The sequence below is a fragment of the Synchiropus splendidus genome, chromosome 6 (genome assembly GCF_027744825.2).
Source record: "Synchiropus splendidus isolate RoL2022-P1 chromosome 6, RoL_Sspl_1.0, whole genome shotgun sequence".
In the NCBI taxonomy this organism is placed as follows: Eukaryota; Metazoa; Chordata; class Actinopteri; order Syngnathiformes; family Callionymidae; genus Synchiropus; species Synchiropus splendidus.
In genome coordinates this window covers 6,754,983-6,778,432 of record NC_071339.1, presented here as the reverse complement: position 1 = coordinate 6,778,432, position 23,450 = coordinate 6,754,983, and the positions used below count along the sequence as shown (strand labels likewise).

The 23,450-nt window shown below is 39.8% G+C and overlaps 1 protein-coding gene across 1 annotated transcript; it reads left to right on the top strand.

Annotated features, from left to right (window-relative positions):
• The first annotated feature begins 2,737 nt into the window (after positions 1-2,737).
• Positions 2,738-22,719, top strand: c1ql4b (complement component 1, q subcomponent-like 4b). Its single transcript, XM_053867962.1, has 3 exons — positions 2,738-3,048; positions 3,243-4,437; positions 20,778-22,719. The coding sequence occupies exons 2-3, from the start codon at positions 3,898-3,900 to the stop codon at positions 20,955-20,957; spliced, it is 720 nt and encodes a 239-aa protein (XP_053723937.1). The 5' UTR covers positions 2,738-3,048; positions 3,243-3,897; the 3' UTR covers positions 20,958-22,719.
• The last annotated feature ends 731 nt before the right edge of the window (positions 22,720-23,450 follow it).

The following is a 23,450-nucleotide window of genomic DNA, read 5'->3' as shown; positions in this document are numbered from 1 at the left end:
TGGCGAAATGGCCAAACATGAGCTTCTACTTACACGTGCATCTGAAAATTTGTGAGATTGATGGGGAGCTGGCATCTGAGCAAAGACGTGACTCACACATTTCACAATAAGAGCGGTGGCGATTACGCATACGCTCGTATGGTCAGCCGTGGAATTGACAATGATTATATTTATGTGTGCTATAAAAGTAAAGTCAAAGAGAGAGAGTGTGAGCGAAGATGGAGGGAAGACAAAGAGGAAGAGAGGTGGAGGGCGCTTGTCAGCAGCGATTCATCTTTCATCTCTAACGAGGTCTGAAAGCGACAGAAACACAGACATTGACAACAAGCCCAAGAACACCGCTCTCCTCCTCTCACCTTATCCTTTTCACTTTCAGTGTTTTGTCTGATGTGTGCCAGTTACCTTCCTTCTTCCAGCCGCACCTCAGCACGCACATAGTGGAACAGCAGACTCCTCACAATAAGAAACAGCAAATGTTATGCAAGGTTTTTCATGTTTCTTTGTGATCGAAATGGGACTTATATATATAAAACAGTTATCCTAACCTCAGTGTTAGAAGTCCAAGTCAGCCATTTAAGTACATAAAGTATTTCTACGGTAATGAATCATTTGCTTTGTCGTAATAATACAGATGTAAATGTTACATCATGGTCTTATTCTTATGTAAGAGCAACTATATAACTATAACTATCTAACTATTTATATTTATGTGGCAAATTTCTTGGTAAGAAACCGGATAGCAAAACGTGAGTACGATAGAGAGACGAGGCAAAAAGACACACCGATATTTTGTGTTTTTTTAATTTAATGTTAGGGAAATGTACTGTGCTCATAGCATGTTTTAAAGAAGCCATTACTTGATAATTCAATAAATAATGTAATATTAACTATTTCAATCATTGGAAATATAACACATGCAAAATTTAAAATATAGGAGATATGGTCTAATCTAATCTAATCTTATCTAATCTGAAATGACCAATAATAAACTAGAGGGGTTCATTTCCAGCCACAGTGCGGGTTTCACCCCTTATATTTAACATTCATTTAACATAGGGTTCGATATTTTCTGTAGCATATGAGATAGCATTGTCGGAGAGCAACAGCGAACAGAAGAAGGCAGCATGTGTTGCCAAGACATCAGTGTCCAGGTGGATTCTGCAGGAGCTCGACGGTAGGTCCTGACACACACCAGAAATCTTCTTCTATTATCAACATTTCCTGAAAATTTAGGTGAATCTTATTGAGTTATGTTTTTTACTGACAGCAGAGACATGAACACACCAACCCTAGAGGTGCTAAAGCATCAGTCCTTCATAGCTCATTTTTTTCTTCATTCCTAAATTCTTGTGAAAAAAAAAAGTCCTTCTCTCATCAATCATCGAAATAAATGTATTTTGGTATCAGACACAGCATTTATTTGAGCTCCTGTGAGAACCACACCGCCGCTCCTCCTAATCCTCCTCATGCTACACTGTTTTTCAGCTCCTCTGACCCTGGTCATTATCTCACAGAACTATATTCTACAGAATATTTTGTTATATAAATGCATACTATACAAAATGTAGCAACTGGTGCCTTATTTTCTGACCTGAGCTCCACCCAACAAAATGTCAGTGCAAATGTGCAAATGCCAGAAAACACATGTGACCAAGAGCTGAAGGGCCAGATTCACAGTTTGCGTGCACTAGAACATGTTTGCTCACACTAAAAAACACAAAAAAAAGCATGTAAACCCCAGTTCTGCCTTTCCACTTGGCATCGCCCACTGAGTCCATGTGTTAATGCCTATGTGATTCATATATTGTGGACAAACAATTGTCTTGCACTATTTTCAATGTCATGTAAAGAGGGTGACTATGCATAATTTCTGTTTTGCCAATGACAAGCAAAAATAAATAATGCATTTACAGTGCTGTAACTTTATTATGATGGCATCTGTTTCTTTCCATTTTTGCCCAGCTGCAAATCAGTAATAGCTGATGTAAATACAAAAAAGATACTATAAATGCATTACACTATGATATGAAGTTGTTTATAATAAGACATCTATAAAAATCCATTCACCAATACTAAAATAAAATGAAGATAATTAAAATAATAACAGCAACGCTGTGAAAGACATAATATTTCGAAGATAATAACAATTTATTTATATAAAAATAATATGTAAAAACATTGAGTGAAAATGATAAAAAGAGGACGAATTTAATATTACAAGGAATCAAGCGCAACAATACATTGTATTAAACCTAAAATTGAAATAAAAAAATTACAATTTTATAAAAAAAGAATAATAAAACAATATTTTTTTTCTAATCTCTGAGCAATACAAATGAATTAATCTGCTAATATTCTACAAAAAAAAATACAATACAATGAAAATCAGAATCTTAACTAGGAGTAGAATTGAAAGAATGCAACAAATAAATATGTGACAAAAATTATAAATCTATCTGTATCTTTTCGAGTTGAGCTTGTCAGACAATTCTTTCCGTTTTGGAGTCATTGTTTTTTTTTGTTTTTTTAATGGAAAAGCATTCTTGGCGTTGAGAATTGTTTGACATTCTTTGAAAGAAGGTAAACAAATTTAGTCTGGTGATTTATGAAAGGTCAGAAGGAAAAAAGTGTGTGCGTGTGTGCGTGTGTGAGTGTGTGAGGCAGGGCGGGGGGAGTCGCGTCAGGGAGATGCAGGACTGAACACACAACAAGTGAGTTAACTGTTGCTGCAGATGAAGTCGCACCGCTATGAGCTTTACGGAAAGTACGTTGAAGTTCCCGTCGGATTATTTTATTTCATCGTTAACGCTCTTTCTGTGTGTTTGAGCCGCGATTTCGACTGCCTTTTCGTTCTCTGTGGACTGTCACGGGCGATCTCACGGACGCCTCGCTAAGTGAACACTTCAGATTCCTCCAGGAGAACTTCGTCCGAGGGGTCCGTGAACGCCTCTCATCTGGACGCGCCGACCGAGTTGAGATCTCCCGCCGAGATTCGAGATTCAGCCACGAAAAAAGGTCGTTGGAGACAAAACAGCGGTAAATAAACCGGTGAGTGTTATTTGTTTCATTATTCGTGGGATACGTGTATGTTATGGATGAATTGAAAAAGTTATATAAAGGATTTGGCTTTTATGGATTGGTGTGTTATTTAATTGATGTCTTAAATATTGATATTAGTTACTATTTAAAATGTATTTGTTTTCAGGGTTTATTCATATGCAAATGTGTCTTTTTCCCCACAGATAATTTTTCCTCAAATTCCTTCAACCCCCAGTATGCAAGAATTAATCACCCCCCCTTTTAAATTGTGTTTAAAATGAGGGGTTAATGGAGCTGTGGAGCGGCTTTGTGTAATAAATCAAAGATCCTTTTCAACAAAAACTGAAATAAAAGCACGTATCCGGATTAGTTTCCAGACAGGTCAGCGCCCCGTTTTCAGATGTGCAGGGTGAGATGAACTCCAGTGGGAAAACTGTAGACCCCACCTGACAGCTTTCTGCCTGAGAAACTGAGAGGTTCTTCACTGGAGCGTCCACATCTTCACCGCTGGATAACAAAGCAAAGGCCCTGACTTTCAATTTCAACTTAGAAATTCAGATACAAGTGAGCGGAGACGTCGCACTCATTAAGAAATGGAAATCGAAAAGCCGTTTTCTCATTCGTCGACTGACATCTGATTTTTTCCGGCTCCTCTCTGAAACTGGCAGTGGAACATCTCTTTGTCCTCTGCTTGCTGTCACACGCTTTTCTCCTTAATATTCTCAATCCATATTCTACCCAGAGGTCAGCCTGGCCGGCACAACAATTCCTGCGAAGGGGGAGGAGGACTTCCTCACTCTGGCCGCCTCCCGTCTCAGCCGCAAGAAACGGGTAATCGCGGCTGGAGTTGGAGTGGCCATGGTCTTGGTTCTCCTGGTGGCCATTCCCCTCTTGGTACACACTACCAAAGGGGGAGGATCAGGAGGAGGGGGGACACATTACGAAATGCTGGGAAGCTGCAAGATGGTGTGCGACACCTTCACCCCACCACAAGGAGAGCTGACTGCAGTCTCCCCTCAGCCCCCAGACTTTCCAAACCGTAAGGGAAAACAAGGTTTCAGAGGGAGTCCAGGACTGCCTGGTCCTCCTGGTCCCAAAGGCCCCCCCGGGGACCCTGGCAAACCGGGACCTCCAGGTCCTCCAGGGCCAGGACCTGGGGGCTACGGCCCCTCGCTTTATAGTCCCAAAATCGCCTTCTACGCTGGCCTCAGGAAACAACATGAAGGGAGTGAAATACTCAAGTTTGATGATGTAGTGACCAACGTCGGGAACTACTATGAGCCCAGTACTGGCAAGTTCACCTGTCCGCTCCCCGGCATCTATTACTTCACCTACCACGTCCTGATGAGAGGAGGTGATGGAACCAGCATGTGGGCGGATCTTAAGAAGAACGGCCAGGTGAGTGAGTCTGGCACTGGTAGGTTCTCAGCACACACACAAGTACTTCTCCAGCTGCCTACTCATGTGCTTTCTGGAGTTCATAACAGCAGCCTTGAAGGTCATACAGAACTGGGAGTTGGACTTGGAACACATTTATGCTTTACCTTTTCCAGCTGTTTTTGGGAAGTGAATTTGAGTCCAAGTGAATGAGTCCCAGATTCTTGTGAAGACTTAAGGGTCAACAAGTTTGGATTCACAGTTTTGCATGAGCTTTGCACCCCTCCCAGTAACTATGAGCCCTGTGGCGGGGTTGAACAAAAACAAAAAAAAAAAATCACATCTCGATTAACAATTATGGCACTGGGTTGAGTGAAAAGTTAAAACATAATACAAAAGGATGTAGCAAGTCTGAAGTCTGCCATGGACTGGCTTCAGCTGTGGAGGTTTGAGGTTGGCCATTTGTAGCTGTAGCGGGGAAAATACATAAATATGATAATGATAATGTTGATCTGAAAGGCATTTTTGTCCGTTTGTTTGCTTTCTCTCATATCACACGCTAGCGACCCAAACACCGGCAACATGTACAACCATACAACATGTATGTACAACCGTATATTTTTTTTTTTTCTTAACAAACAACAGTGGGCTAGCATCCAGGCTAATGTTAACATCCTCATACCACTAATAGATCTATCACTGCAACATAGCGGCGAAGCCAGCTTTGGCTCCGCCCATTTCTTCTTCGTTGGTTCACCAAATCAAGTGAGATTATCAGCACCGATGCTAGAGGTTGTCTTTGCGCGTGACGTCATGAAGTGTTGTCCCAATTCTTATAGACGTCAGTCACTTCACCTGGGCACTTTATAGTGGAGGGCACTCAGAACTAGGTGCTTGTGTTCAGTGCCAGTGTTAGGGTGACACATGGGACACAGCCCAAGTCTCATAGTGCACTGCAACATTAAGATAAAACTAAATTAACACTGTTGTGATGCTTTAGTAGGTCTCGACATTTAAGCAGGATGATTGTCAAGAGTCCAAGCCTGAGCAGAGTGACCGAGATAGTAAAATTCTAATATTTCATAATAAATATATATAATATGTGAAGAGCGAAGGAAGAGAGAAGAGAAGAGGTTTTTGAATGAAAAGAAAATCTTGCTGTTTCTGGGCAATGTGACTGTAGAGGACAAATCAACAGAGGCAGGTTGAAAGGAGCGGACGAAGGTTTGTACGACATAAGAAGTGAAAGCTTGAATTAATTGTACAAGTGGCTAACAAAACGACGTGCAGAGAGAGTGACAGGCGAGCGATCAAGGGGATAACAGTCCTCAAAGTCTCGTCGGCGCAAAGCCCGAACACAACAGCTGGCTACTGTCCTCTGAGGAACTAGACTTTAACACTAATAAATAAACAAGCGCCAATGTCTGGTAAAAAGCCTCGAACGCTTCCATCTGGAGATGCGTGACAAGTCTGAGGAACTAAGCCCTTACGCCGCGGAGCTCTGATTCTGACATGAAGAGTGACGTCCTGGGGATTACCAGGAGAGAATAAAGAAGCAGTTAAACCAGGTTGAGTGTTTGATGGCACGGCGGAGGTTTCACTGCACATAATTTACACGCCACATGAACTGACAGCAGATACAGCCGAGCAGACTGTTCACTTGTTGTTCTATGATATGCTTTAGTGATTTACATACTTTAATTAGTCGGGCCAGTTGGAATTTCGTAGAAGAATACTGAATAGTTTTTGCTAATGGTATACAAATCCAGTGTGCTGCTTGTTATACATTCACTGGTGCTCGCCGACATCTGTTTCAGCGCTCTAGAACCAAATCAGCTTGTTTTACAGTCAGATATGATGGTTAGAAAATACAAATGCTATGTGTTGAAATAACGCGATGGTCTGACCTCAGAGACGATGTGATCCACCATGGCCTGCAATAGATCTGCATCAGATCAATTTCCCGTGACTCATATTTATACATGATGCGGTCCGGCTTGAACTGTGCCCACCCCTGAGTGTGAAGTTGTCGACCTGAGTCGTGTGTCTTCTTGTTCATGTCTCTGAGAAACATGGAACATGAGTTCCAGCTTGGAGGATGATGGATGACATTTCAAAGAACAACATCGCAAATACTATCAAACACAAAGAGCCTCCTGAAGGGGGTGTGGCCTCGCACTGATGATGCTCTTCTACCGAGAGTACCGAGCTAGTACAGATCGGATACTCACCCTTATACCGATGTTTCCACCGCTGCATGGGGCCGAAATAACAGACACAACCCAGACCGTTTTTGGCAGCACACTAAGGCAACCACTGTTAGCCATCATTTCCATAACATAAGTGAACCTGGACTTGTTTTGCTCAATCACATGATCAGAGCAAAATTGTTCTGGAGTCATTCTGTCTCGTTCTTCTTCACACTGAAATGGCGAATGAAACTGAATATCACAATACACACAAGATACACAATATCATGACGTCACCACCCTCGTCTGTACCCACCAGGAAAAAGTGACCCTTTACCACACTATCCATTACATACTGACCCAAACCGCTCGGTGGAAATGAAGCAGAAGCAGTCATGAGTCATTTGCTTGGGCAGCGGTGTCGACTCAGTCACATAGGGGGAAAGAATTCCAAACACAGGCCAAATTGTCAACCAAACAAATCTATATTTATTGAACAGTCTCTAACTGGAATTGGAAAAGTCAGAAGAGAGTATTATAACATTTGTCTTCATTTTCATAAATGGAGGCTATAGGTAGTGTGTAGCTTAATTCAAAATTGTACACCAATGCAAGGATCACTCTGGTTTATTTGTGGTCAGGTCTTTGCTTTTTCATCATTCATCGACCTCCCAACCACCTTTACCCATGATTTTTTATTATTTGGAAGGTTTCTGTTTAAAAACCGTTATCACCATCTGTCATGATATCAACATGCACTAAGTGATCTGCTTCTGATTCACTTTTGTCTGTTTGTTTTAGAGCAGAAAATTATATTCACACTATACTCCCTTTACATGAAATTGAAATTGTTGTCACTGATCACACGTTTCCATGCGTTCTTTACACTGGTGTTGCTGTTCACCAATATATCCACCAGGGGGGGCAGCCCAAAGACAAAAGGTTATGACAGCGTCAAACTCCAAAACATGGCGACTGTGCAGTATTGATAACATGCCTCTCGCTCAAAAGATGAAAGGGAGGCACCGTTGTAGGAGGCAGTGGTCGGTGAGGACGTTAAATGCTGTATATTGCCACTGGAGGATGGAGAAGTTCCGATATTGATATGCGTCTCATCAGAGCTACATATTAGGTAGTAACTGCAACACTGCCCCCCATGGTTTCCGGTGGTACTGCTCTGTTTGGTCCGTATCAGTAAGCTTTGTGGAAACGTGCAGACGAAATGAACGCAGAGCACGTACTGAAGGCTCTGTCAATATCTGGATCCGTACGTAAGGTTGATGATACCGAGAGTGAGAGGTAGAGGTAGACACATCCCTTCAAGGAATAACATCATGTACATAAACAAAATCAGCCACCACTAGGGACATCACATATCATGCATAACCTATTCTTTAAACACACCATCTTGTTGACATCAATCTTCCTCTTGACTGATGAAGTCCATAAAAGCGGTTATTTAGCTTTTCATTGATCTGACAGGATGAACATAAAGTACAGACAGTTAAATGTCAGTTATAATTGAGTACTTGGTTTTGTTTCCTGCCTTCACATTTTCATTCTTGTCTTCTTCAGCTATTAAATATTTCATAGCTTTTAGATGAGATCGTCTCCCCTCTAAACCTGCGCCCCTCCTTTTCACTCACACATTCACAGTGACCCATCTCTTCATATTAATTATCTTTTCCATCCACTAAATTATTTAACTCCATTCACTGCTGATCCGGCCAAGACTCTTTAACTCAAACAATTTCTATGACATTGAATTGCACCGAAGTCAGTTGGAAGGTCGATGCAGTTGAAGCAGGTTGTCTTGATGACATTACAGTGATATTCATGAAAAAAATGTACATTATATTCTTATTGATTTGTGTTTCTTGTGTTCAATACAAGACAGTCTGTAGTTCAATTCCTACTGGATTCTTCAGACCTCTTAGAAGCCAGTGACAACATTAGACTTTTGCCTTCCAGCGATGGGGGACTTAGTTTCTTAAATCATAGACCTATCAGCAACATTAGCTCGACGTCAGCTTGACAAAAAGATGGCAGAAATCTCAATTAAAGGTTTCTCCAGCAATTCCTGAATGAAAAAGGAACAAACCAAAACCTTCAGTCCAAATATTCATCATGAAATGAGTGTTTTAAAGTACATAAAAACATCAAAGGGCATTCAAATCTGATACATTTTGTGCAGTTCTAGCCATATAGCCAAAAGAAAATGCCAACAGTTCACACGGTTCAAAACTCTCGTTTGGGACAACCATGTCATCTGTTTCCAGTAACCCTGGCTAGCGGGATATGATTTTGTATTTAATGAAATGAGTAACAAGGATAATTATAGGAATATTCAAATGATGCATGCTCACATTATTGAAATACTGTTAACGTCGCTGGGAGTCTTGAATAAAGATTCTTTCAAATTAACAGACCAAGAAAATACACATTTGTTCTTTAGTTTTGATTCATTCATCTTCTGACTGCTTTTGCATTATTTGTCTGGTAATATTCTCCGATTTTAAGTAGTTGACATCTTGTTTTTATATTGTTATGACATCATTTGTTGTTAAAAAGATTTTTTCTGACTGCATAAGAAAATATATTTAAGAGCCGTTTTAATCGACATTGTTAATACATAGCATACATGGCCTTTTCTGTTGACTCACTTTATAGTGCAAAATAAAAAAAAAAGAAATATGTTTCAGTAGTCAACAGACTTGAGTCAAATCTTTCAAAACAAAAAAAGAAACATTTGCAACTGGTTGCATTTAGGAAGAGGAAGTGAAGGTTATTCATGAGAGCATTTGACAAAGTGAATATGTGCAAAACCTGAGGTTCAAATAACCAGAAACAAGTCGGGTTTGACATGATCGTGAACACAAATCAGAGTGGCTCCTTTCAAACATAGACCTCAGCTTCAGAATATCAGCCGGCCGACAGACTTGCCCCGTTTGGCTGGACAGACCTGGGACTATTGCCTTGATAATTGGATGCTCATACCCACTTATCTCATCTCACTTGTCCAGATCTCTCTGGGTGCTTTACCGTTTGCTCCTTTCCAAACGTCCTGAGCCTTTTTTTTTTCTTTTTAATTCAACCGTTAAGTCACTTAAGTACTAATTCCTGAGTCTCACAGTGTGCGCTCATTGTCAGGCTGGATTGATTGATGTCTTGTCAAAGAAAGCTGAGACCCTTCCCCAACTGAGACAAGTAGTCTGACAGGAAAAAGACGGATGGTTCTTCATGACAGACTGGCCGGAGGAAGCAAAAGTATCATGTCCTCTATGCTCTGCAGGGAAGAGTAAACCGGCAAGGACAGATGATATCACTAACTTTGCATTAGGCGAAACACATTTTAAAATAAAAGCGGCTTCTCTCTTCTTGTGTGCCATAATTCAAGATCAAGATTGGTGTTGAGGTAGGTGACCTTTTCAATGGATATATAATCCACCATCAATTTGTACTTTGCCCTTTACAGTGATGAGCCCTGAGTGGGAGTGTGAATATTTATAGCTGGAACAATATGGCGGAATCTTGTGGTCAGATGGTGAGAACTTTTGACCCACCCACACGCAGGACACCCGGCGAAAGCGAGAGAATTTTAACAAACCTGAGAGCGTTGTTACAGGGGAATCTTTCTTGCCTGAATTAGGTAGTTATCCGGTGTTGATCTTTTTTTGTGCCTTTCACTCATAAATGACCGATGGTCTCCGTGGAGACAGAACACCTGAGGTGGTTCAGGCTTCCTTTCAATGGCCTGGAATAGAGCAAGGCGAAGAGATTACGCGTTGCATGTTACATAAATCCATGTCAGAATCTAATGGGAGAAATCAACCCATGAATGAACAAGCGGCTGTCGAGAAAAACCTCTGATAGTATAAGTCACATTTTAAAATGGATTAAACTGATCTCTGACCAACACATTGCAGGGAAGTTTAGTTTGATCATGTCGCTGATGATTTCACTGTGTCCTTAAAAAGTGGACCTTCATTTTGAAAGCCAGCGTCACCACATTATTTTGGATGATCCAATGGTGTGGAGTTAAACTCGCCAGAACTGAACCCTTTTACCGCCAACCTTGGTTCATCCATGACGAAGACCTTGTGGTACTTGATTCCCACTCCTATGGTGAATATTTTACCTGTGTCTGATTGAGAAGCATTGCCTCAGGCTGGAGGAAGCAGTTTCTCTTCACAGCCAATGCGTGTCGAAATCACCACCCACTGGCCACACACGGCCTGTGATACCCATAGTTCTGGGTTATACATTCATAATAGCTCTTATTAAGCCACAAGTAGCAAAATTTGACTGCAACATTTGCAACTCTTACGACATGAGAAGAGTCACACTGTCTGACATAGTTTCTTCCTGCCCTCATCATGGAAGCCGTTCAGTAGGTTCTTGGACACTATGAATGCAGTAACACATTTCCTTGAGAAGCTGTTGTTTCTTTCCTTAATCTGTGTAATGTGATCGCTAATTAGAGGGCTCATTATGATACATCCAATGATAAGGACCACAAAGAATTGTGGTTCTGACTGTCAGACTTAACAAGGCTTGCTCACCGTCACTGGGAAGGTGTGACGGCGCTGCCTCGGTGAGAGGTGGAATCTTCTAATTACAACTTATCTGACAAAGTGCCACTCCTCAAGCTACAGATTTAATCTATATATAGATATATGTATAGATATATATAGCTAAAAAAGGTGTTTCCATTATTTTGTCCAGCCCCTGTATTTATACATTGTATATACATATGCAATTTGGTGTTCTGTTACTTTTTCTTCTTCCGCGGAGACAAGAATACTGATGTGTCCTCTTCTCCAGGAACGCACATTTGTGCTCACAGACACTGCCATTATTTGACTATATGTTCCTTTCATAATGGCCGGGGTCATTATATCTTGCAGTCTGACTGAAACGAAGAGGCTGGTTGTTATCCTGTGTTGTCATGCTTTTGTTGTTCCTCTACCAAGATGAACCATTACATCATTAGTTCTCTGTACCATGCATTGGAAGTTTATATTTGACATTAAATAATAGGTTTCTCTCCCTTTTTGGCGAATAAGCGGAAGGATCAAATGTGGCGTGTTATTGATTTATATTCAGGTTTTCATGGGCCGTCTTTCACAGATGTATGTATAGATTAAGGCAGAAACGTATAGATCTATCACAACATGCTAAGCAACTGTCCCTTGTGGATTGGTTCCGTGGTTTTGTGTGGGGTTTGTCCAATTACCGCGCCTCTTTTCCTCTCAAAGGTTTCCGTCTGGAGCCAATTAGAGACTTTTCCAATCAGCATCTTGACACTTTGGATCTCCCCCCCAAAAAAAATTAGCATTTACAATTCCAATTACCTTCAAGCGAGACAGAGAAAGATCTATATCCACCTGCTATTGAACTGAGACACAAAGGGGAAAGAGGGGTTTTGCCATTTCCAAAAAACAGTGCATTTAATTTCACGATTTTCCGTTTTCTCAATGCCGGGCTCAATCTGCCGGCTCAATTCCCTCAGGTGAGTTTAAGAGACTTGTTTCAATCGCCTCGGCACTTATAGGTCGGTACATCACACCCGAGGTATCGTGTCACTTTTATAACCAGAGGATTACGGTAGAAGAAAACAGGGAACCATGGATGCCTGACTTCCATTCTTTAGTTTGAACAAGTCAATCACTTCAGTTTTTTCCATTTTTTTTAAAGAAATATATTATATAAATATATACTGTATGTTTAAGAAAAATGTGAAGGCCTGTGGACCACTCAAATGGTCTCAGGGGGCTACCTGGTGCGCGCGGGCACATAAATCTAATCTAGCAGTCTAACACTGTGCTGATTTAAATTGTGTGGGGGGGATGTATGGTGTATGGAAGGTAGGCGTTTAGTAGAATTTACATGACTCACCATGACTCAAGACAATAGAAAATATAAATAGAAATGTAAATTTTTATTTATTTTTAATATATTTTATTTTTTTTAAAGGTTTGTCTTTTCATTTACACTAATGCTTTGTGGAAAGGTCAGTATATTGTGTGATGGGAGTGAGGTGATCTTGAGATGCCTCTTGGTTATTACTGCATACCCTTCCATGCGTTTATCTGATTCCTTAAAGAGGCCCAGACTTCCTGTGACCATAGATATCCTCCAGGTGAGAGGTGGGCAATTAAATTTTCTAAAGGCCACCATGTCAAAAGAAAGACAGCGATGACTACAAAACATGAAGTAACATAGACAAAATGAACCTAAGATAATTAAATGTAACAAAGGATATTAAGAAGTGTAAATGTGCCATGAAACCTATTGAAATATTTCATTTTATATGTACTACATTTGAATAGAAATCAACTATGGACTAGACATTCAAGATAAAAGGCCACTTATTTCAAAGTCTATTTTCAGTTTTCCTTCAATGTATTTTGAGGAACAAGAAAAATACAAAAAAAAAAATGAAATGCAGAAAATTTTAATCTTAAAACAAGAAACTGCTATGTCTACTGCTGAAGTGGTTGTGGTGACTAAAAGAGAAAGACAGCAGAAAAATTAGGACACATTAGTTATAGTTTTAGTCAGACATTAGTCTGACATCAGACAGGCCACAAACATACAGGCATCAGGCCACAAGTCCCATGGGAAATACTGACATGTTACCAGGTCTCTCATGCTTCCAATTTTTTTCGGCCTCTCCTGGGTCTGACCCGAGGCTTCCTCCTGCTCAGACATGCCATCTCACGAGGACCAGGACAGGCCTTCCAACTTGTGAAAATTGTAATGCAAGAGAGTGTCATGCTGACTGCATGAGAGTTGGCAGCCCTGGTCTTGGCTCAAGGTGGTGATAATGTAATATCAAATAGCCAGTGACTCATTTATGTGCAATTACGCAAATATTGAATCCGTCTACTTGGTGTTTTAGAAGGTAAATCCCGTTGGAAAGAGAAAAATACCCTCTTATTTATAAATATCACACATGTGGAGAGGAAACCGTCTCTCCTGGCCCCTTTAATGAAAAATGGAACCAGTGTAATCCTCCCAGCCGTCCCCCGAGTCTCTCCTCTCCCTCGCAGCAGCAGATCAAGCCAGAACAGAATCGGTCCAACAGACAGAAACTCACTCCCTTGTCGCTATCAATCTCTGCCGTGCTTGACAATAATCTTGATTTGCCTTCCCCTCTTGTTTTTACTCCCAAAGCCCCTTGTGCTTCCTGCCCACTTGAAGAGAATTCGCTTTCACTGGGATTGTAGCTGACAGCTTATAAACTGAGATTCATCTGTGCTGGTTTCAGGGTCACAGCGCTCTCTGCCAGGGTCAGTATTTTGCACAGTGATGGCGTTGGCTTCGTTAACACGTTAAAAAAGTAGTTTTAAATCGATGCAGCGATCTGTGCTGAGTTGAAATTTCATCGCAGATGATGGTGGTAAAAAAATATCACAACTTCATGGATCCAGTTTTGAAAGGAATAGCAGTAAATGTGAATGAAAGTAAATCGATGAGTAAAGATAATGTGTCACTTTATCTTTAAACTTTAAATGACACAATAATCCATCTCATAAATATATTAATTTAAGAAATGAGATTGTCTTTGTCATATTTAATAGAAATTCCACCCATTTTGTGTTTATTGTTAAAAAAAACCCCAACATATTCCTTTATTATTAAAAAAAACAATCAATTACAGACTAAAACATTCTACTTCTGTGGAAATAATTAATATTTTTGAAAACAGATTATTTATGATATGAATTCCAATCTCTAAATGATTATTAATATTGTAAAAATACTTTCAAATTTGTTTTCATTATGAATACTTTAAAACTGTGCCACTGATATTCCACACTTTATATTTCATGCAAATTCCACTGTTTTTTTTTTCAAGGATGTTTGCTTTAAGTGTTAAAAAAAGTACATATGTTTTGTTTTGGAAAAATAGTCAGTGCTAAATTAATGATACAGTAATTGTACTATATGTTTGTTGAAGTTATTGTCATCAACTCAGCAAAAATATTACATTATATTTATGTATAAATAATAAATATTATTTATTGATGTGGATTCTGACCTGAGTTGTTGTTCAACAATACTTTCACATTTGGTTTCATTATGGATACTGAAACTGTGCCATTCCAGTTCCGCTCTTTCTTGATGGACATACAGTACACAGATGGAATAGCAGAAGTGCCAAAATTCAGAAGTAAATAAGGGGAGTTAAATGTTAATAATAAGCGCACACGTTCATTTGCAATTAATTGTTTACCATTTTTACCATTCCTCTGTTTATTTTTGTACTTTTATTTCCATTTCTTTTTATATATTGCAGTCCTGGCATTCCACAGTCAAAAATCATGTAGCACAGCAGTAGAATAAAGAATTGACTGGTTTTGCGTTCCCTACCTTTAGTGGGAAACGTGAGGAGCAGTAAGGTTTTAAGTTTTTTTGTGTCAACTGTGTATGTCCTCTCTGAACCAGACACAGTTGACAAAGATGTTTGTGTGCCTCATTCATGGCGAGCAGAGTTTTCATTAGACGATAAAAAAATAATCATCAATATTCAGGGGAATCACCGATTAGTATGCACTGTTACTTACGTTGTTGTAAAGTCTGCAAACTCATCTTTATTTATTGTTCTTTTAATGTAGCGATTTGAATGCCAGCCTCTCAGAAATATGCGCATCCCATGTATAAAGGAGCAGGCATGTCTGCCGGGTAACCGTAACGCTGGAGAAGCCGGAATTAATCATCGTAATAACATGGTAAATGTCAGCATTTCTGACTCAGTCGCAGCTTAGTAAACCTTGGCTTGCTAAGAAAGTCAACCATAAAAAGCCATAAATAACATTGTGTCCTTTTGGCTGGCAAATATAATTAGAAGATGTTCACGTTTAAAAGGCCAGTTCAATGAGCCGAGGTGCGAGCGACGCGATTGTTATTACTGTGCCAGGTGAGAGTTGGCGATGACATCACTTACTAGTTTCAGTTAGACTATTCTGGAACAAGTCACCTTGTGATTTGTCCTGAGCAACAACAAAAATTTTGTTTAGCGTAGTGGTGGGACTTTAATGAATAAAAAAGATTAATTAATTACAACATTATTATGAATTATTAATTACAAAATAATAATAATAATAATTCATTTCAACAATTTGCTCTCCAGACAACATGGAACCTTTGTAATTGCAGGGGTTCATGGTCCACGTTGCAGCTAGAATGATAACAACAACAACAAACATGGAGGAATCCCTGAACAAATGCAAACAAAAGCATCTGTTTGCTTTTGTTCAGGGATGTTTTCCACTACTCGGAATGTACTTTAAATTCTTATAAAATTGAAATTCTGATACAAATATTTTCAAGACATGAAAAGAGCTTTAGTTTCAGTAAGGTGATATAAAAACTTGAATATAGACACCATCGTGATTTATTGTGCTGTTGTCAAACTGATGCAAAATAAACAATATTTTGTTGTTTAAATGTATGTATGGGTCCATCATTTGATTCAGTAATATACCAAATTCATTCAAATTGAAAAATGTGGCTTCTTTTGGCAAAATATTCTTATACCATTAAACTGTAATTAATTGAGATTAATTCATCACAAATTCTCCAAATAACTAGATTATTATTTTTTAATCCCACCCCTAGTTTAGAGACAAAAATGACATTGAATTGAGGGTTGACTACAAGCAAAAATGTATCTCCTGCAGAACATGGTTGTGTCCTCTATCGTGGTCAAATTTCTTTTGAACTATATTGACTTCTTTATCATCCATCTCCAAGATGACAGTGAATGTAGTAGTTGTAGACACGGTACAGCACTCAGTTGTGACAACATGAATTCTCACTAATTCATGCAAGACTCATGAAGGTCTTGGCTGAGATTGAATGAAATAAAATTAAAAATGGAATGACTTGTAAACAGGCCATCCTCGTGATGGGGCTTTCAATATTATATTATTTGTGTTTTATTATGTTATATTACATGGAGTGTTAACATACAATTTTACCACATGCTAATTCTGTTTTAAAAGTGGAATTAAATAAATATTTGTTAAAGTATAGTTCATTACAATACATTGCATAAAATGAAAAACTTTTAAGTCACTTCAAAAAATATATTGTCACATACAGAGAAAATCCTTGTCAATATATGCATTAAAATCGGCTAGAAACATGACTGTGCAATAACATATACCACGATACAAGTACATTCCAAATTCCACTCTATAAGAATCCAGTTAAAACTGAAAGATTGTGAAACATTCCAAATGAATACCTCAGAAAACATACTTTTTTCTTTACTATCTTTCTAGATAGATAGGAGTGTCACGTTTTTATACTACATTGCATTGTCACGTAGCGAAGTATATCAAATAAACAAGTACAACTGTCTGATACATGAACAGTAAACCTCCACCATCAGAGTGAAACCGTGTGATTGAGAGGAATTTATGTCACTCATCTCTATCTACAATTTCCCTCTTCACACCCACTGCGGGTCACATGACAGAATAAAGTTTAAATACACGCCTCTGCCTCATGTTTGTGTCTTATCCTCCTCATCCTATAGAACCGTCTGCTGGCTCTGGAAGCCCGTCAGCCTGTAACTCGGCTGAAAACAACGTCAGGGGAATCCTGCCGTTCAGGCGTGTAGACAGATGTTGGATGTACAAGATGTCAGAATCTCTTTGCTGTTGTATTCCTCCTAAAACCTATTACTTCTCCTCAGGGGAGTTGTTGCGTCCCTTCAGAGCAGATCAGTCTGCGCTATCAAATAACAGTTTCCCGCTTTTCTCAGGTGCTCTCCTGAGATTCATTAAAAAATTGTACTAAAAAAGAGGCTTGTTTTTATTGATGTATTGGAAAAAATAAAGGGCAGGATTGTATTTTATTTTTTTGAGGGAATAGACTGACTCCCCCGCAGTTTTTAATGGGCCCATTTGAGCACTCGCCCTGCGTTTATAGGGATTGCATGGAGTTAAGGAGGGGTAGGACCTATTAGCGCAGCCTTGTCTCTTGGACTACCAATTACTGAAGCTGCAGCCATGTATCGCCTGTCCTGATGCCTTCAGACGCAGAGACGGGTGACGGTCAGGGGGCTGGGGGTAAGTGGAAAGAAGTGGAGGTGTTTGCGAGGTAGGAGTTGTGGGTCCTCAGGAGACCTTCCAGAGCAACACGCCGTTAATCAATCCGATTTAGACTGGACAGGGACACGCTTAGCCGCTGCTCTCGCCAACACAGCCGCTGCGAGGGGAGAAAAATGTGTGCGTGACCTGCATTCCGCCGCCGAGTAAGGACACAAAAAGATGGATAGATGGGCCCAGAATGAAGAGCTGCGGTAGGGAACGGGTGAGGGATGATGGAAGGGGTGTGAGCTGTGGAGGGAGAGGCCACAATTAATGGCCTGATGTGAGTTGAATTAAAACAAAGAGAGCGTATTGATTCATTTCTGTCGGACGCAGAAGAATAAAAATGTTCTTCCTCTACATGGAATAAAAGGCTCGTACATAGAAATGAATCGCTCCATGAGATGAATGTGAAACTCGTGATGGAACGGCGGACTAATACGTTGTCGGGTTTTATTCGACGTGTCCTGGTGATCAGGGAAGTGATAGAAGTCAGGGAGCCAGACGAGGACGGAGGAGGGGATTATATTTGCATTCATTAATATGGACGCGCTTGTGGACTTTACTTTCCACTATTAATCGCCGGTTTGCTTGCTTATCCGCTGATGGCGCTATTCATTATGGGCAGATTCACTTAGTGGGTCCCAAAACAACGGAAAATCAGAGGAATGGTCGCGACAACAACTGCTTGCTCACTGTCGGAGCAGCTGTTTGAAAGCTGGTTAAATACATCCGCCTCATTATGGCACAGTGATTCAGTCAAACTGCACCTCTGTGTCATGGAGGGATGACTAGTCACTATTGCACCATGTCAGAGTTAATACTGGAACTGATTTCCTCTTTCATCATATTCAATAAATGGCATTTTTTTGGGTCGAAAATTTACCCTCTTAATTTTTCTACTTTAATTCTTTGTAAAGTGTAAGTGAAGAGTTACAGTTACTTTTCTATTAGTAGTAATTTAAGAGGACAAAATGCTTACTTTAAAATATGTATTTAATTTTTTATAGTGTAATAACGCTTTTTTAATTGTGGATTTATTAGGTTGGGATAGGTTGCTGTAAAAAAGACGTCACTGCCTGTCACACCTGGTCCTCCACTTGGAGATTGAGAAGAAGCTACATGTAGATATCCATGCTGAGTGATAATTGATGCATGTGATCCACGTTAAATTATAATCTCTGACACCTCTCTGAACATTTCCCGTCATGCTAATGCAAACGTTGCTTTATGCAGACACACCTACATTGTGTGACCAGAATAAATTGTTGGTATGAATATTGAGAGAGATGAGCTACTTCTGTCGCCGAGCTCAGCTGAGCACCTTTTAAATCATCTCTAAAATCCTCTCCATTTGTGCATGTGTGAAAATCATCTGTGTCTACCATCATTACCATTGAAACACTGGCACTTCTTGAACTTGAAATATTGGTGCCAATATTAGTCTTTTGAAGGGATTGTGATTTTTTTCCTTCAGTAGTCAATTCTCACAAAGTAACGTAATAGCTTGGCATCAAAATAGAAATAGAATATTTGTTATTTCACATTTATATGAAGCTAGTCACTGCAAAATGGCCACCTCACTCAAAAAATGAGCTGTGCCAGTGAGTCCATTCCCAGCGTAGCCCACGGAGCTATTGTAGCATGGTTTTTAGCAGCCACACACTTCATATATTTAGAATCATGTAGAGTGTGCTGTATCAAATATTACTTATTTTTAAAAGTCAATTTCTCCAAAACGGATGAACACCCTTCTTCCACACTTAAATGTTAAGATGAGGATTCATCTTGCTAAAGCTGTCGATAACTCTTCAAATGTGGAAAAGCATCGTAGGGCCCCTTTAATTCTTTGAGATTAAAATTAGCATCTCTGTGTTTGTTGTCAGTGATAGAGGGAACATTTTACTCCATTGAAACATATATATGTAAACAGAAAGGCGGATTTCGGTGTCAACACAGGATCCAAATGTCCACTTGAAAATAGGTGCAGTTATATGTTTTTCTCCTTGAACTATAAATCTGTGCCCTGTCTTTCGATGAGTTGCATCTTTCAGCATCGATTCTTCTGCTAATTCTTGAGTCAGTCAGGAAGCTGTTGAACTGAGGAAGCCTTCTGCTTTTAATTACCACCATCATGGAGGTTGTGTTTTCAACAGCGATGGTGTGTCTGTTTGTCTGTGTTCAAAAGAACTGCAAAAGTTATCGACAGTTTTGATGGGTCGCTTTGCCAAAATGTCAAATGTTATCATTTAAGGGAAGATTAATATGTGGCTTTGTTTTGTTATTGTTTTGAATGGCGGGAAAAGAAGCATGGAAGAAGGTGCGGCTCATATTGACTGGCCTTAGAAGAGCCGTCGACTGTGTTCTGCTCAGTATCCTGTGAGTGGTGCATCAGTAATATTGGGCTCCAGACCCGTCAACATGGGCCATTAGGTGCGTCTATGTCTGATGTCTGAGTGTGGTCTGGCTGCGATGAGTTGGACACGTTTCCAGTGAGGATTTATGGACAGAATTTGTCTGCATGGAGTGGGTCCATGGCTTGGTGACCTTGGGATCGCATCACTACTGTTTATAGATGATGTGGTTCTGTTGAGCAAACCGAGAAATACATTTGGCTCAGGCATCTTCATTTCCATTTCGGACAGTGGTCGAGAACTTTTTTGACTGTGAGAGCTAGAAACCCACATATTGATATATATGTCACCTATATATATATATATATATATATATATATATATATATATATATACAGTACAGTGAAAGGAAAGTGAAGATCAAATTTAGTGAGAGTAGAGTTTTTTTCAGCAGTAAAGCTTTATTCTCTGTGCGCCAGGTTGATCGTATCATCCGATGTCTAGTGCTACTGAATGGTTCTGTGAAATGGTGACAACTGTGTCTTCTGTGACTATAGTACAGCACATCCAACCAGTACAGAGGGAGTATGATATTGGAGACCACTGCTCACAAAGTCCACCCGGCTGATCAAATCAAACACAAAAAGCATAAGGAAAAAGTCAGCAAGTGTCCCTGGATAACTGGATTTTGCTGTGGGTTTCCTCTCCAGGTGAGGGCCAGCGCAATCGCTCAGGATGCGGATCAGAACTATGACTACGCCTCCAACAGCGTCATCCTGCATCTGGACGTCGGTGACGAAGTGTGCGTGCAGCTAGATGGAGGCAAAGTCCATGGCGGCAACACCAACAAATACAGCACCTTCTCTGGTTTCCTCATCTACCCTGACTGATGTTTGGTGTCGTCTGTCTGTTAGGAAGCTAAAACGTCATCTAACCGGCCTCTTCATCATGATGTCATGCCTTCATTATCAGAACGTGGTGAGAAATAGCACCATGATCAGATATATAAACGAGAAATGTGTAAAATAATATTTAAAAAAATCCAGACATTTATTCTAACGACACACCCCTGTGGTTATTACTGAGGTCCATGTGCAGTGTTTGTAAGCTCCAATGCATCCCAGGTTCTAAACTCATCGATGTGGTACCAAGGATTCTTCCCTGATAGACTTTCAAATCGACTGACTTGATCCCTGAATCTGGAGGATAAATCGCAGCGGCCAGGAGTCTCTGCCTTAACACTGAATGGATTATCAATACGGCTGAAGACACCTGACTGGAAAATGTCATGAATATATTGATCCTAACAAGTATAATCTCGTACGTGTTCTATGTGAGCGTCCATGGTCGTGTGCCAGCATGTGTGTTTAAGCTCCAGCCGGAGTTGCATCCTGTGTCCTCTAAAACGTAAAGAAACCCGTGTGACCTCCCCCTCAAAACACATGTATCAATGCTGATGTTTGGCTTTCAGATTTCCCCCGAGTCAGAGCTTCTGATAATGAGACTTCCTCCGCTGCCTCACCTGCTCAGTCACAGTCGCCATCCAGGACCTGATGGATAATGATCTTAATATTGATTCCGTCATGATCACAGTTCAGCTGCAGTTTGTGAAATGTGTGACAATGGCAAACATTAAATCTAATGCTGTGGATGATGGTCAGTCTTCTGTGCTTGTAATATGGATGTGAAAAGTTGAGGCTTCATCGATGAGATAGTTGAGAACTAAGAATGAATCAAACCAACTAATATGCAACTACCTCTGTAACCTCAATGCACAATGGCTAGCACAAAACAAGGAAAAGGGTTGCCAGACTTGAATCATGCCACCATCTGTGCCATGACTGTGTCAACGACTCTCCACCGACAACATTCATTCAACGAAGGCAGGTGTGAGTCGAAATACAGTGGATTATACAAACTAAATTGATGTAACTCAGCAGTGTAGATATGTCATATAATAATAATAATAATAGAGTCTTTGTGATATAACAGAAGACGTCGCATGTCATTTTGCACAATAGTGTCCAGAAAAATGATAAAAATGTTGATGTGACCAAATCAGACATTGTTCATTTACAGAGACTGTCAAAGGTGCATGTCATCACCAAACAGGTCCAGGTTTGTTTTGGTGAGGGACCAACTGCACGACATGCTGGAGACGTGTGGATTTGAATCAGCTCTGTGACTCATGAGCAACATCTTAATGGTGGGGCAGCAAAAAACACAAGCAAAATTGGTCTGTGTGTGGGTGTGTGTGTGGCTGAATAGTTCCCTTGGCGAGGACTGAGCAATTTTGGGCCATGATCTGAGTGTAACTGTCTTTTTTTTTCTGTCCCACCACTGTCACCCATCAAATAAAATGATATGAAAGGACCTCACCAGGAATGAAGACTGTAATCTGAACTGAGTTTATGGCGTCTACTGTATGATGGAATTACTTTACAAACACTGTCAATAAGGTTTGCAGAAGGTTTATAGAAGGGTTTGACTGTATAAATCACTTGTGAAAATAAATTTGATTCATAATCCTCACTAAAGCCACAGAAGAAAAACACCATAGAAAATATGATTTAGAAGCTTTTTTTCTGCTGCAGAATCTATTTCCGTTCTTCATCTATACATCTTAATGCTATTCGGAGGCCAACTGTTTATGTGTCAATAAAATGACTGAACAAAAAGAATCATGAAAACCTTTTTTTCCCAAAATCGTACCTGTGGTATTTTCATTAAAGAGGTATTTACTGTAAATAGAACCATTGATTGCCTTTACTCATCTCACTATGGGGAAATGGGAGACAAATTCAATATATTTTGGCTAACAATTGGTTTCATGGAGAAATTCAGCACTAGCACTAGGAAAATAAAGCCTTTCGATAGACAAAAACAAAACTACGGTAGTTTTTCAAAATGTAAATATCCATATATTAGCTGCGTCGTTGTTGTTCAAACTGCAAGAAAAAAGTCCAGAAATTCTTTTTTCAAGATATACATTTCCAACAGTTTTCAGTATTATTTTTTGACCCTAAAATTGTTTTATGAAAGCAGATCAGCATTATTTATTCATTAACTACTACTCTATATACAACGTGTATGTTTCAACCTCCAATTCAATTTTGCAGCGCTGGATTAATTTCAGTATGATGGTGTCAGAACTGAAGGCTTGGCTGTTAATTAAAGGAACCAAATAATTAGAAATTCACACTCTTTCAGTAAAAAGGCTTGATATGGAGGGGTGAAATCAATGTGTCAGATGCCATACAGACATTAAGAGCATCGCAATGAAGCGGTTGTGGTGTCAATGTCATATTCAGTCAATAAAACTTTCAAAATAAAGCAGTCAGAGAGCACCACTCTAAACCAAGCGGCATCAGTCCACCCCCAAC